The sequence below is a fragment of the Schistocerca americana genome, chromosome 8 (assembly GCF_021461395.2).
Source record: "Schistocerca americana isolate TAMUIC-IGC-003095 chromosome 8, iqSchAmer2.1, whole genome shotgun sequence".
Lineage (NCBI taxonomy): Eukaryota > Metazoa > Arthropoda > Insecta > Orthoptera > Acrididae > Schistocerca > Schistocerca americana.
Window position 1 is genome coordinate 43,580,108 of NC_060126.1, and position 16,635 is coordinate 43,596,742.

The 16,635-nt window shown below is 39.8% G+C and overlaps 1 protein-coding gene across 1 annotated transcript; it reads left to right on the top strand.

Moving 5' to 3' along the window:
* The first annotated feature begins 2,763 nt into the window (after window positions 1–2,763).
* Window positions 2,764–9,466, top strand: LOC124545511 (cytochrome P450 6k1-like). The gene is made up of 3 exons (XM_047124458.1): window positions 2,764–2,782; window positions 2,843–3,094; window positions 9,271–9,466. Exons 1-3 carry the CDS (start codon window positions 2,764–2,766, stop codon window positions 9,435–9,437), a joined length of 438 nt encoding a protein of 145 aa, XP_046980414.1. The 3' UTR covers window positions 9,438–9,466.
* The last annotated feature ends 7,169 nt before the right edge of the window (window positions 9,467–16,635 follow it).

Here is a 16,635-nt window from a genome sequence, read left to right on the forward strand (position 1 = left end):
ACAAATTTCTCTTCTTCAGAAACGCTTTCCTTGCCATTGCCAGTCTACATTTTATATCCTCTCTAATTCGACAATCATCAGTTATTTTGCTCCCCAAATAACAAAACTCCTTTACTACTTTAAGTGTCTTATTTCGTAATCTAATTCCCTCAGCATCGCCCAACTTAATTCGACTACAATCCATTATCCTCGTTTTGCTTTTGTTGACGTTCATCTTATATCGTCCTTTCAAGACACTGTCCATTCCGTTCAACTGCTCTTCCAAGTCCTTTTGCTGTCTCCGACTGAATTACATTGTCATATTGATATAATCTTATTTTTTAGATTATATTATATAAAAATCAAACTGTGTACGTGGGACGTAATAAGTGGGTCGTAGCGCTAGGTCTAGATGGGTATGATGCTTTCCTTCAAAATGGATTGCATATTTTATTACATTAAAACCTTCCCTTAAAAAAAAACAATACCCATGGAGTCCCATAGTGCCACAATAAACAACTTTAAGCAGTTAAATGGATATACCTCCACAACTTTCTGTGCAAATAAAATTTCAGAAAAAGCACCATAATAAAACAATATACTTAAAACTCATATTCTACTAATCCTTGATTTTCCACACACAGAAAATACTTCCACGAAATGAAATGCACTAAACCTCTATAAAACTAATTTTTACATAGACAAACAACCACCCACATTTCTCGACATAGTTAATGAATGTTATACGATATTGATCATGACTTATCCCACAACCACAGGAAACCAGAAAGACGATATGGATCTTCACTCACAAACTCATAAATGAATGAATTTGCCTTAGGCTAGTGACACCAACGTTACCTGAATCATGATCAAAATCTTCCTGGATAATAATCGAGGCCGCCCAACACTTCCTCCACATGCAGCGAGGTAGATCAAGGTCCAGAACCACAACATGTTGTCAGTTCGAATATAATAGATGTTATTGAAGCCGAGAATCTTATGTCCACGAATCAGCATGGTTTTAGAAAGCATCGGCTATGCGAAACTCATTCTTTACTCACGTGATATACTGCGAACTGTGGATGAAGGGCAACAGACAGATGTGTTTGACATAGTACGTCACTGCAGGCTGTTAACGAAGATACGAGCATATGAAAAAAGTTTACAGATATATGAGTAGTTCAAACATTTCTTAAACAATAGAACCCAGTATGTTGTCCCCGACGGCTAGTGTTCATCAGCGACAAAGGTATCGTCAGGAGTGCCCTAGGGAAGTGTGATAGCACCGCTGCTGTTCTCTCTATACATAAATGATTTGGCGGGCAGAGTGGGCAGCAATCTGAGGTTGTTTGCTGATGATGCTGTGGTGCGCGGTAAGGTGTCCCACCGTGTAGCACGAACAGAGTATGCCACCACATGTTCTGATTGACCGACGCATCATCACGTTATAGGCTGCCACTAGCTTTTTTTCATCATCCGGCAGACTTTTAGACTATTTGATGTCATGGCATACTCCAGATCTACTTATAACCAAAGAATCAACTTGATATGTATCATATTTTAAAAAATTATGCATTTGATATACGTCACTATAAAGTCGAATGTCTATTGGATAATGATGTAAATTAAATTAAAGTAGTTGCGGAATAATAGATATTCCAACAGCTTTGTGGTAGTGTTCATGAAAATGTCTATTAATATATTGTGGAATAGATTATTATGTATGTACCATTTTGAACGTTTACAATCATAATTACGGATTTATTTGTTTACACATCTAGTTCCGAAGGACCAAATACAGGAGCAAATCTCCAAAATCATGGAATGTGTCAGAACATGAAATTACATCATAAAAGTAATAACAGATAAAAATAAATGTTTATGAACCCGAAAAAAGTGAGTCCATAAGATTAAGTAAATGCAATCAAGAATACAATAAGAACCAGCTTGATTTTTCAAGGAACTCCTCGACAGAATAAAAGGACCATTTGCAAGCGCTTGGATTCCTCCTTAAATTTTTGAATTAGGCCAATGTCAAAATGCCCAGACTCGTAAACGGGGGTCGACAAGAGGTTCGTGAACTTGCACCACTTATTGCCCGAACCGTCCGTTTCTGAGGCAAAAATATCATTTTAGAATGGGAAGATTACCCCAAAATATAATACCATACGACATAAGCGAATGAAAATAAATCACTTCAGATATCATTCGAACAGTAAAAATCCCGAACGTGGGCTTTCCACGAAAGCTTACTATCTATCTGAACACCTAGATATTTGAACTGTTCAGGTTCACTAATCATATGCTCGTTCTGTGAAATTAAATCGTCAGGTTTTGCCGAATTGTTTGTTAGAAACTGTAAAAACTGAGTCTTACTGTGATTTAGCGTTTATTTTCTACAGGCCACGAACTTAGGTCGTGTACTCCACTATTTGAAGCCGAGCCAATGTTGCACACAACATCCTTTGCTACCAAGCTAGTGTCGTCAGCAAACAGAAACATTTGAGATTTACCTTTAATACTAGAGGGCAAATCGTTTATATTATGCTGATTCTTATTGAATTATTGACTGCATTTACTTAATCTTATTGACTGACCTTTTTTGGGGTTCATAAACATTTATTTTTATCTGTTATTACTTTTATGTTGTAATTTCATGTACTGACACGTTCCATGACCTTGGAGATTTGCTCCTCAATTTGGTCCTACGGAACTTGACGTATAAATAATTATAAATCGTAGTCCATACTATACCAAAACCACTTGAGTCCTCCAACATGTATGAGCTTCCACGCCAGTGGTGAGTTGAGGTGTGTTCCAGCAGCTTCAGACTGAGTCCGTTTTTCCCACTTTCCGACAGAGACGCTCAGGAAGTATCCTCCACTGCCTTTCCTGAACCGCGACTGCGTGGAGCCCTACAAGATCCCGGACAGCGACGTCGTCGTGGACAAAGGAACGGCAGTCGTCATCAGCCTGTTCGGCCTTCACTATGACCCGGAGCACTACCCTGATCCAGAGCGCTACGGCCCCAAGAGGTTCTCCGAGGAGCAGAAGGCCGAGAGGCACCCCTACGTGTACCTGCCGTTCGGCGACGGGCCTCACATCTGCATAGGTTTGTATTGGCTACTGCTGTTCGTGATACACATTAATATAGGTATACAACTATAGTCAGAAGCCGGAGTAGAGTAGGCAACGAAATGTGGACGAAAAAGTCTACTCTACAATTAAGTTTAGTTTGTTAGGTTGTAAAGTGTCAGGCAGTTCCAACACCTTCCATGAAAACCCTGACATGATAGCAAATCCGGCAGTATGTGACATAGCTCCGAATAAATCCTGACATTAAATTAACCAAAGTAATACGATCAACAAGTGAGCAAATGGAATACCACAGACTAACACAAGAACTCCTAAATCCATGTCATACCTTCCCACCGTGAAAGAGACGCAGTTCCGAGGGGAGAAACGAGAACAGAAGCTGAGAGCAGAGTCGTGTAAGCTAGAAGGCCTTACGATAAGGGACACCCACATCGCACGCCGACCGCCAAGACCACCACCCAGCCCATGTTAAAAGATAGAGCCCTCCAGAAGAACAGCATAGATCTTATGATAACACTAAAAGGGCCACACCAGCTGCAGGTTTTAGCGTGAGAATATACGCGTCTCTGTTACGTAGCAAACTGTTGTGTACATAGTTCCGTGTAGTCAGCGTGTACACAGCTTTCCCACTAGAGCGCGGCCCGCTAAGCACAACAGCGCAGGCACAGCGCACGTCCGTGGCCGCACTACGAGATGGCGCTGCCTTAGAGACGGACCAAATTCTGCTTCCGCCGATCCGCATATTAATATGTAATGCAGCCAATGAGATTGCTGCTAACATAGAACCTTTTCTCCTCGCAGATCACACTCGCGCAGTGATAACCGAACGCGCGAGGTATCATAACGAGTGTACAAACCTCAGATTAGCCACTCTGCATTAGTCTGTACCAGTCTATAGTCAAGTTTCAGTCTGCGCCCAATAAGATTATCATATTCCTGTACATAGCCATGAGGATAAATGAATAGACACTTTGTCAAGTATCAGAGATATGTGAGAATAAGATTAACATACCAAGACCAAAGGAACTTCCGATTGTCAATTGGAAATAGCATCCAGAACCAAGTTAAGTAGTTTTTAGGCTTGTTATTATTTTGATAAATGTGTGTGAAAATTAATCAAGTTCTGTTTAAAGTTGGTCACCGTCAATCTGCTACTGTAAGCGTGCAAGTGGCATTTCTATCGTCTGACCTAACGGCGGAAGATAAACACGTCACGATAAGACCATGAGACATATTGCTGACACTCGCATAGAGCGACAAGTCAAATAATCTGATGGTGTGTGTACCGAAGGTCTTACAGTACGCACACCACACAAACATTAAAAACATTGCCCCACCACTTAAAGTATAACGTTTCTCATTGGATGGACAGAATTTTTGTTGGCGGAGCTTAAGGTTAACACTGAGACCCTGATTGGTCAGATGAAAACACAGCCAGATAGCTTTTCTTAAACCAACTTCGGTAAATTTTAGTAAAGAGAAGTTAGAAAGAGTTGCTTCCGAGACGGCGATGTGTGTGGAGCTGCGTCGCCCGCCGCCCCCTGACGCTGACTAACCATCGACAAGATAATGAACGCACGCGATGCCGCATAAGAGTCATAAGGCTTCACTCAGAACTGCAGAAGTCTCATCTGTTACATCCCCTTTTTGCGTAATACTAGTGTCGATCGTCAATTAAAGAAATGGTATTCACATTTGCTACTAGAAGATAAAATCTGAAACGCGATGATTTTTCTGTTATATAATTATTGAGAAGCCACATCAGCCACTGTAATTTACGACAAGTTAAATAAGTAATTGAAGATAATTGAGGGTCACTGTAGACCATTTTGATAGTTTTCTCTTTTATGAAACTTAAACCTAGATTATAGATGTGATATGCCATAGGTCATCCTTCGATCCATATTAGAACTTGGTAACCCATTCAGGGAATATTCGTTCACGTTTTTGTTGAACGCAGTTGGTTTTTATCATCCTGTATTAAAATATTTCATTTTATCAATAGTGCAATTTATAAACAATGTTTTGTGAGTAGAATATAAATTCCAATGGTAAACTTAACTACTTTCACGACGTTGTTTTACAAGCTAACTAAAAATAGGAAAGCCTTGAACCCCTTCCACTAAATTTAGTTCGTATTAAGATTCTTTTACAGGGAGTGCAGTGGAGCTGATGCTGAACTCATTAAGTATTTGATTATATCATCGCTAGTCGCACTGAACTCTTCTGAACTCTATATGTCATGTGTGATCTGGCATCTCCTTACCAGCAGCAGGTAGGTTCAAACTAGTCAATTCCCCAAAAAACATGCACAGAGCGTCGTTGCACGAAAGTGGTAGGGAGACACGACTTAGAACAAACAGACACCACGCAGAATATTAGAAGGTGTTTCCCTGGATAAAATACACTTTACAATGCGTTCCTTTCATTAGCCTACTTGATTGTTACTGACACAGCTGTATTCAGGCCCACTTATCACTGTTTGTGATGAGAAGTTAACCACTTCCAACGTTACTACAGAGGATATAATATAGTAATTTTTAAAAGAGATCATACAGCTGTTTGAGATGGAAACGTTACAGTTCTGCGACCGATTGTCATTGACAAGGCGTGACATTCACCTCCTGTCTCTATCTGTTAGGATGTTCTCACGACCACTATTCTGACGCCGTCTGCATATTCTGTGTCTGGTACATCACTCATTGTAGACAGGTTCCACCGTCCGCGCTGAGCTACCAACAAATCGGGCAACCGTATACACGGTGTGGTCGCGATCACGTCAAAACACGATAGCTCTTCTCTGTCACTGTGTATCTCTCTGTGTCGATTTACAAGGAACTTCTTGGCTGTGAGGTCGTAAAAGGCCAACAATATTTACGGCATGCGACGCCCCACGTATTGACTACAACATCACAATATTGACAGCTAATGGCAAAAGGGGCGGTACTGAAGGAATCCAATAGTGAGCGCAGCATGAGGCGAGTACCTCACAGTGCTAGTGCTGTTCGTACAAAGCAGAGCAATGGAAACGATAAACAAAGGAAACATTGCATTTTATCTGTAATAACAGTTGCCGAAATTGACATTTCGTCACAAAGGAACCCGAGGAAACGCAGAGTGAGAAAGAAGTAGCAGATGAAAGATTAGCGTATATGTAAAATGAATCAGTGAAATGTGTGGTATCGTATATAATCGACTGTGGGGACAATGTACATGAGGAGTACAATGATGACGGTACGTGCTTAAGTGAGAGTGGTGTTGAAACAGGTAGTTCATCAAAAGGTTCAAATGGCTCTGAGCACTAAGGGACTTAACATCTGAGGTCACCAATCCCCTAGAACTTAGAACGACTGAAACCTAACTAACCTAAGGACATCACACACATCCATGCCTGAGGCAGGATTCGAACCTGCGAGCGTAGCGGTCGCGCGGTTCCAGACTGTAGCGCCTAGAACCGCTCGGCCACTCCGGCCGGCATCAGTGTCCAAGCAGCGAGTACTAAATGTAATCACGTACATGGAAGATCATCCGCTGCATAGAAAAAAAAAGGAGTAGTTTTCGAGTAAGTCAGCAGCAGTATCATCGTGTAGTATGAAAGAAAAACTACCGATATTCAAGCGAGGACAAGACGCACGTCTTACGAAACCCAGTGTTTCCGCTTTTCAGGGATGCTTGATACAGCTTACAGGATGTGTGTGTTAGTAATCTACAACTTTATGCACATCAGACTGCGCGCGTCACTGAGTGTAATAATTTCAAAGGAAGCAGTGAATGGTTGCATAACTTCAAACAGAGCTACAGAATGGAAAGACGTAACATCAAGAAATTTCAAAAAAAGCGTCAATTTGAGGATGCACAACAAACTGCGGAATCACCCCAAAAATTTGTTGAAGAGATAAACAAATTTATCCCATTGATCATAAGGAAAGAGTTTTCAACTCTGACGAATTGGGATTTGAAGAGGAAATGCATATGAAAGGAGCCCTGGAAATAAGAGGTACAAGAGAGTTGTATGAAGATCGTTTAACATCAATGCCTCAAAGCACTCGCATACAATTATGCTGACTGTTAATCTGGGTGGTAAATTGACTGCAAAGTTATTTATTGTGTTGAGAGAGGTTGGTGGTGCTCTGCCCCTACGATTCATTCTCGTGTACGTGAGCTTGCAAGGGCATTAGGGAATATTTACATCACAGCAAGCAAGAGTGGGAAAATGGGCGTAAGAGAACTACAACTATGGTATGACCACTGTCTCTGACCAGTAATTGGTCAAAATAACTTGCTTCTGCTTGAATCCTGGTCTGCATATAAAAATCATACTCCTTAAGAGCAAACTATCCTTCCTGAAAAGTGTGTGACTTTGCAATTCATACAGCTGGCACCACTTGATAAATTCAGCCTCTGGATGTCTGTTTTTTCCGCACCTATAAAGCACATTATCGCATTGTCTGCAGCTGCGCCTTAAAAGATAGCCAGTTTCATGATACACTACAGGCCGTTTCGTATTCCGTTGCATGTCATCACATTCCATCAGTTCTCGTCACCCTGTTACACCAGTATGATTCTATATGCATTCTTTAAGAGTGGGCACCTGGCTGAAAGTCCTCCTCGGTTTGTAACTCCCAAGGAGATCGCCTTCGAATCTGATGGTGCGAACCTTTGTGATCACTGTAGCATGTGACTTCATTACGCGTTCATGGTGCAAGCTAATGATTTGTTTCGAAGATTTCTTAAGTGTCAACTATGTCCATGTTGTGAAGTGTGGTACATATATCTCGTAGAAGGTTGATCTCTGCACCTCCTGGACACTCATTTTCTGTCGCCCTCGCGATGCACATGGTGAGTCATTGTCAGCTAATATTTTTCCTGTCATACCTGTTAACACAACACTTTCCAATGACACTTACCGAAGATTGAGCTTGCTACTTCGCACTCAAGAGGTTCCTTGTTTGTGCTCTAATCCAGAAAAGCGGCTCTAACGTACACATCACACCACTACCATTACTTATGTCGTGGGTCGAGGGTCACATGACTGCCAGGTATCCGGCCTACAGCACTCCAAAACGGGCAGTGCGCTGTTTTGTGTGGGCGCCAAACATCTAGTCTGGTGGGATTACATTGTAAAACAGTAACGACCCTTAACACTCGCTAGATGTACTCCCAAATTTACAGTCACATTTGTACATTTTGTTCCGTTAAGAACGACATGTAGTGTTCTCTTTGCAACGAATCTCCGAATCTAGCCACTAATATGGTCTGAGTGTTGATAGGCTCGTGTTATGATCGCTAAACGACAGTGCAGAACTGTGACGAATGCCTCTTGGAAGGCAAGGAAAAGGAGATGGTGTAACAAGTGGTCTAACTATATTTCACATGAAGCATTGGACCAAAGATATTTGGGGAGACCTTGGAAGACATAAATCTGGATGTGCACATCTGTATTTGAACTACCGTCCTCCCATACGTGAGTACAGTGTCTTACCGCTATGCCACTTCGTACAGTGGCAGGGTAGGAGGACGCCGAAACCCCATCCCACTTGCCCTCGGGGCGCTGCCCAGCAGATTGTGGAGACAATCTGTTATGGGAAACGACAGGTGTTGTCAGTGGGATCATGACGATCCTACCCTTGCTTCTCACCGGCGAATGATCATTTCACTATAATTTTTGTCGACTACTCAATTTCTGAAGATTAAATTTAGTATTTTAACATTCTCTCCGTCGACCTTCATTTTAGTGTATCTTCACTGAGCTACTGTATTCCCTCAAAAGTTTTCTCCTCCAGTAACAGAACGTTCCTGAACTTGCACACAAACCAGACGGCGAAAAAAATCACCGGGAATGTCATCAGAACCTCTTGACGTGCATTGTGGTTAAGAAGTACAGCACAGCGAGAGTTCTTCGTACGGTAATGAATTCCCAAAATCACGGATCATGAACAGTTGTGTAACTCTAATAACTAGTTTCTCCCTGTACCTACTTCCTGATGTCAAGTGTACTTCACTCACATTTAGTCTTCTTAGTTCTGCAATTTTCAGAAACCTTAATGTGCTTAAATATTTTACACTTTTCAGAATGTTAAACAAAGGCGAAATATGCATTCTGAAGTGCTTCACTGTGAAACTCCATGGAATCTTGATCTGCTGTAATAAAGTTTTTGATAATCAGGGTGACACCCTCTTTTCGATTTGCAGGTATGAGACTCGGTTTACTGCAGACCAAAGTGGGTCTTGCGAACATCCTGTCCAAGTGTTGCGTGCGACCTACGAAGAACACAACCAGGCATGTCACCTACAACACCAGAAATGTACTGCTGCTGCCCACAAAGGAAATCGAGCTGCAATTTGTGGAACGATGCTAGGAGATTCACTAGCGCGCTAACATGACATAAAGAGGAACTTTAAACACTGTACATAGCTTAATCGCCTGCCTATTGTGCAGTAGTAGCATATGATTGTTTCATTTTGTAATAATAAAATCATAATACTTAGGAATCTATTTTTCACACATTTACTTCCTTCCTCGCACTATGGACAGAGTATTGCCAAAATTCACAGTGATAACTACACAGCTCTCATCACAGGAAAGCCCCTCGTTTTATGAACACTGAACTTTCCGGCTGCTTCCATCATGTCACTCTGGAAACAAAAACCCTGCCGCTTTTACAATTTGCATACCATGTTTTCAACTCATTTATTCGTCTACTGGCAGTTATTTATGGTATGTTATCTATTGGTGTAATTATCTACATAACATTACACTTTGTGGCCATTATTCAATTTAGCATCTGATTTTTATAAATACCTGCTATTCAGTAAAATATGTGTGATTAATCGGTTCAGGACAGAACTAATGAAGCCTCGGACAAGCACTGTCATGGTCGGGGACAACACTTGAACCCTATGCGCATCCACAATGGTAACAACATGGAAAATGATTTAAATCCAAACAGAGATGTTTTGTAGGATATGCTTCCTGCAACCACTCTAGAAGGAAAACAAAGACAGAGGATGAGATGGTCAGATGAAGTTAACCGACACATCATGTTCTGTTATTACCAAGCAACAAACTTAGGAACCAACACAACTATATACAGATCACAAGTATACACAACATTTATTACCAGATACCCAGAATTAACATTTTTAACAGAACAATGACTAGTTGATCAGACCAATGTAATAATCAAAATTAACAGGATACCCCAGTCAGAATTAGAAAACATCAGACAACAAGTACAACAAATACTGGAACAAAATAATGTGCAATCAGAAGAAGAAGAAAATACAGTAATGGACTCAAACATCCCAGAACAAACAGACAAAGAACAACACACATCAATTAAACAATTAGAGGAAAACGAAATCTTAAGACAGCCACCAGAACAAGCACAAATAGAACACAAAGTGACACACATGTTAGATATAGAGGAAAAATTACAGCTGACATATATAGAATACAAAGACACAAATACAGACATTAGATCATTCTTGCATAGACCACCAAATAACCCACAAGTCTGAACAACAATAACAACTATCAACACAATCATACACAACAAAATAATTGAAAATACAACTATGGAAGAGTTGCAACTAGTGGTTTATATAGGAGCACTCACTACACTAAATATACCCAATAGGCAGAGATCAGAACCAACCAAAACACAGAAGAAACCCACAAAACCAGCATGGCAACACAGGCTACAGATCAGAATAGAAAAACTGGGAAAAGACATCGGACAGCTAACACAATTTATAAGAAATGAAATATCAGACAAAAAACGAGAAAGGTTAGGTAAAATTTCACAACAAGAAGCAATAGAGCTATTAGATGAAAAGAAGAAGAATTTACAAGCATTGGCCAAACGACTTAGAAGATACAAAACAAGTGAAAATAGAAGGAAACAAAACCAAACATTCAACACAAACCAAAAGATGTTTTACCAGAGAATAGATAACAAACACATTAAAATAGACAATCCACCAAACATCACACACATAGAAAACTTCTGGACCAACATATGGTCAAACCCAGTGCAACATAACACACATGCACGGTAGATACAAGCAGAAACAGACACATACAAGATGATACCACAAATGCCTGAAGTGATAATTTTGCAACATGAAGTCACCCGAGCAATTAATTCTACGCACAATTGGAAAGCCTCTAGAAAAGATAAAATAACAAATTTCTGGCTAAAGAAGTTCACCTCAACACATTCACATCATACTAAATTGTTTAACAGTTACATTACAGACCCATACACATTCTCTGATACACTTACACAAGGAATAACTTATCTGAAACCTAAAGATCAAGCAGACACAGCAAACCCAGCAAAATATCTCCCCATAAAATGACTTCCAACAATATACAAAATATTAACTGCAGTCATTACACAGAAATTAATGACACATACAATACAGAACAAAATTATAAATGAAGAACAAAAAGGCTGCTGCAAAGGAACACGAGGATGTAAAGAGCAACTGATAATAGATGCAGAGGTGACATATCAATCTAAAACTAAAGAAAGGTCGCTACACTACGCATACATTGAATACCAAAACGCTTTTGATAGTGTACCCCACTCATGGTTACTACAGATATTGGAAATATACAAAGTAGATCCTAAATTGATACAGTTCCTAAAAATAGTAATGAAAAATTGGAAAACCACACTTAAATCCCAACACATTCAAATATCATCACATCACAGCCAATACAGATTAAGCGTGGAATATATCAACGAGACTCATTAAGTCCTTTCTGGTTCTGCCTTGCCCTGAACCCACTATCCAATATGCTAAATAATACAAATAATGGATATAATATTACTGGAACATACCAACACAAAATCACATATTTTCTATACATGGATGATCTAAAACTACTGGCAGCAACAAATCAACAACTCAACCAATTACTAAAGATAACAGAAGTATTCAGTAATGATGTAAATATGGCTTTTGGAACAGACAAATGTAAGAAAAATAGCATAGTCAAGGGAAAACACACTAAACAAGAAGGTTACATATTGGATAACCACAGCGACTGCATAGAAGCGATGGAAAAACAGATGCCTATAAATATCTAGGATACAAACAAAAATATTAATAGATAATACAAATATTAAAGAAGAACTAAAAGAAAAATATAGGCAAAGACTAACAAAAAAATTGAAAACAGAATTGACAGCAAGAAACAAGACAAAAGCTATAAATTCTTATGCTATACCAATATTGACCTACTCATTTGGAGTAGTGAAATGGATTAACACAGACCTAGAAGCACTCAATACACTTAGACGATCATAATGCCACAAATATAGAATACATCACATACATTCAGCAACAGAAAGAGTCACATTAAGCAGAAAGGAAGGAGGAAGGGGATTTATCGACATAAAAACCCTACATTATGGACAGGTAGACAATTTAAGAAAATTCTTTATAGAACGAGCAGAAACTAGCAAAATACACAAAGCAATCACTTATATAAATTCATCGGCTACACCACTGCAATTTCATAACCACTTCTACAACCCTTTGGATCATATAACATCAACAGATACGAAGAAAATAAATTGGAAAAAGAAAACACTACATGGCAAGCGCCCGTATGATCTAACACAGACACACATCGATTAAGACGCATCCAACACAGGGCCAAGAAAAGGCAATATATACAGTGAGACGGAAGAATTCATGATTGCAATACAGGATGAAACAATAAACACCAGATATTACAGCAAGCATATTATTAAAGATCCCAATACCACGACAGATAAATGTAGACATTACAAACAACTAATAGAAACAGTAGATTTCATCACAAGCGGATGTGCAATACTGGCAAAGACAGAATACACCAGAAGGCGTGACAATGGAGCAAAAATAATACATCAACAGCTTGCCATACAACATAAACTAATAAAACAACACGTTCCCACATACAAGTATGCACCACAAAATGTACTGGAGAATGATGAATACAAATTATACTGGAACAGAACCATTATAACAGATAAAACAACACCACATAACAAACCTGACATCATACTCACCAATAAAAAGAAGAAATTAACACAACTAATCGAAATATCCATACCCAATACAACAAATATACAGAAGAAAACAGGAGAAAAAATTGAAAAATACATCCAACTGGCTGAGGAAGTCAAGGACATGTGGCATCAGGATAAAGTTGACATTATACCAATTATACTATCAACTACAGGAGTCATACCACACAATATCCACCAGTACATCAACGCAATACAGCTACATCCAAACGTATATATACAAATACAGATGTCTGTAATTATTGATACATGTTCAGTTACCCGAAAGTTCCTAAATGCAATGTAACATATACCATACAGTTGAGAGGAAGTCACACTTGATCAAGGTCTGCATCACTTTCCATTTTTAACCAGACATAACGTCTGAGAAAGGAAAGATAATAATAATAATAATAATAATAATAATAATAATATTGAGGGTTTTGCCATGCCAGTGCAAGACAGTGTGGTAAGTATACATAACAATTGGAAACATATTATTCAAGTGTAAATGGATGAAATATGTAGTAAAAATGAGTAATCGGGCTCATAGAAGTATATGCAGTGGCAGGCTGACCTGCTTAACAACTTATCACGTTTGGATGATAAACTGCCGGCCACTGAAACTGTAAAGTCAGTTTTGACGGGAAATACCTAAATTTTTATTTTATGAATGTACACTTTAGTAGGAAGAGTATATGATTAAATTTGTAGGGCATATACAGCGCAAGACGTGGCACCGACCTTACGTAGCTGATTATGACCAAACAATCTGCAACAAACTGTATGACGTTAACACGTGCACTCCAATAGTCAGAGTAGTCAGTCCTTTAACACTGCATCATAACTGCAGCCAATATTTAATATGGCCAGTGACTGCACATCTAATTACTTTTTATCTTCTCTCATCTTTTATGACAGTGAGAGGAACCTGTTATTTTCTGCAGCCTTGGAGCTCTTTCTAGCAGGCCCATGCAACACGATATGTTACTTAAAAGGACTAGGAGATGTCATAAACGTGCTCATGGCTGAAAGCTGTCTTCCTGAGCAGAAGAAGATGCAGAATTCACTATGTCTCATCTCAGCACTGCAGGAAATGTAGGGCAGCCTGTCTGTAACAAAACTCTATTGTGTGAGACACTACGAATCCTTTTGGAAAGGACAACATATGAATCTACCTGTAGGCACCAGAGCGGGGGAAACGTAAGACTGGCCATTGACCAGTGATCATGCCATGAAAGAATGTTCCCTTAAAATCTTAGTAAAGGGCACTCTGTTTGGCTCACAATAGTTATTTCCGTAGAAGGCACGCTTTCCCGCACGTGTCTACATATAAGTTCCTCAAATGGCCATGGTTCGAAAGCTATCGTGGAGTGGTACAGATTTTATGGCTTCCTACTCACGTCAGACCACTACTGGTTAACCATGAGAAAGGGTCCGTGAGAGTAGGAGTTCAGCTTATTTAGATAATTATTATTGTTCTGAATTCGCAAGGTCTATTCCAATTGGCCAGTGAGATTCCTACGCTGGCAGAAGCAGCGCAGTTTCTGAGAGCTGCCAGAAGCTGCTAGCTGGCAGGCAATTGATGGGTAAATCCTTGCTACCAGATGGTCGAAGAGAGTGCACTATTGCTGCTTAGGGATCTCGCAGATGGATGTCTCCATATTAGAACTGAGCACAGAAGTCGACCAGGACTCATAATTTCCAGCCAATACCGCCTCCGTCTTTCACATTAATACCGTATAGGAGTGGTAAGAGAAGGTAATGAGATCACAGAATCGAGGGGCAACCAAGACTTGTCAACTGAGGTTTTGTTGCACAGTTTTACCATTAACAGCCAACTAGTTACTTCCATTACGCTTCTTTGTAATTCTTCTGGGGTCTGTACTTAATTTTTTTGGTTCTTTCTTTAACCTCCAATCATTCCCGCAGTCATTGGCCGTATCTGCAATAGAGTTTCATGTTATATTTTCACATGTCCATCCACCTGTGTCAAGGCTATACTCCATAATTGCATTCCTTTGTCCACCTATTAAATGGTTATGTTCTTTTAAAATGGCTCTGAGCACTATGGGACTTAACTTCTATGGTCATCAGTCCCCTAGAACTTAGAACTACTCAAACCTAACTAACCTAAGGACATCACACAACACCCAGTGTTATGTTCTTACCTCAGTGGCTGATTCATTTGTTCGTTGCTTTATGGTAATAGTTTCTTTCGTAGTTTATATGAACCTGTAGTACATATATCAATGTGTGATGCAGTACCCATATTTTCGTCCTTACTGGTCCACTCTGAGTAGTCTTTCTGCAATACGATGTTTCTGCTACGTGATACAGTTTTTCTTAAATTTTCATAATCTTATGGGGAACTCCCCTTCCCTGTAAGTCATCAGGAATCAGATGTAAGGGAGAATCGTGCAGTATCAGCCGGCTTCAATTTTTTGACTTTACTGTGCTACTGTGGTAGTTAATCGAAATACTGAAGACATGTTCTATGAATTAAACAATGTATTTATTTTTATTTTTTATTTATGTCACTTAACTAAACTGAAAGTAAAAGAGCTAAATTACTAGGCTTGTAGAAAGGTTGTTGCAGTGTCAATATCGGTTGTTAATGATAGATTGCACTGATAATTTTTGAATAATAGTAGAACCCGTAAGCATTGGAACTTATTGTTACTATTTAAACTCAATTCACCAATGTTTAGCTCTCTTGTGCCCTGCTGAAACCTACAGCTCTTTGGAAGCTTGTAGATTCTGGCTTCCCTGGAGAGAGACAGGATGTGTCGACATGAAATGATACTAAAATTGGTTTTATAGCAACCTTGTTCTGTTTGCTATCTTCTAAGATAACTCATAGGGACAGTATTGCATCGCGTGTTCCAACATTTCTATGGAATCTAAACCGATCTTCCCCGAGGTCGGCTTCTACCGGTTTTTCCATTCGTTTGTAAGGAATTCGTGTTAGTATTTTGCAACCAGACTTGTTAAACTGATAGTTCGGTAATTTTCACACCCGTCAACACCTGCTTTCTTTGGGATTGGAATTATTATATCTAACCATACAGTAGAGCTGCATGCCCTCGGGAAAAATTACGGCTGTAGTTTCCCCTTGCTTTCAGCCGTTCGCAGTACCATAAAAGCAAGGCCGTTTTGGTTAGTGTTACAAGGCCAGATCAGTCAATCATCCAGACTGTTGCCTTTGCAACTACTGAAAAGGCTGCTGCCCCTCTTCAGGAACCACACGTTTGTCTGGCCTCTCAACAGATACCCCTCCATTGTGGTTGCACCTACGGTACGGGTATCTGTATCGCTGAGGCACGAAAGCCGCCCCACCAACGGCAATGTAAATGGTTCAGAGGGTGGTATCAAGTAGATAAGATTTCAGTTTTGCCGCACCTCCACGTTTTTCACAAGACCTCTGCCCAAAAACTGCAAGACAAGCAGAAAATAGACACATGTCTGTGGATACAGTTTCCATCCAAGT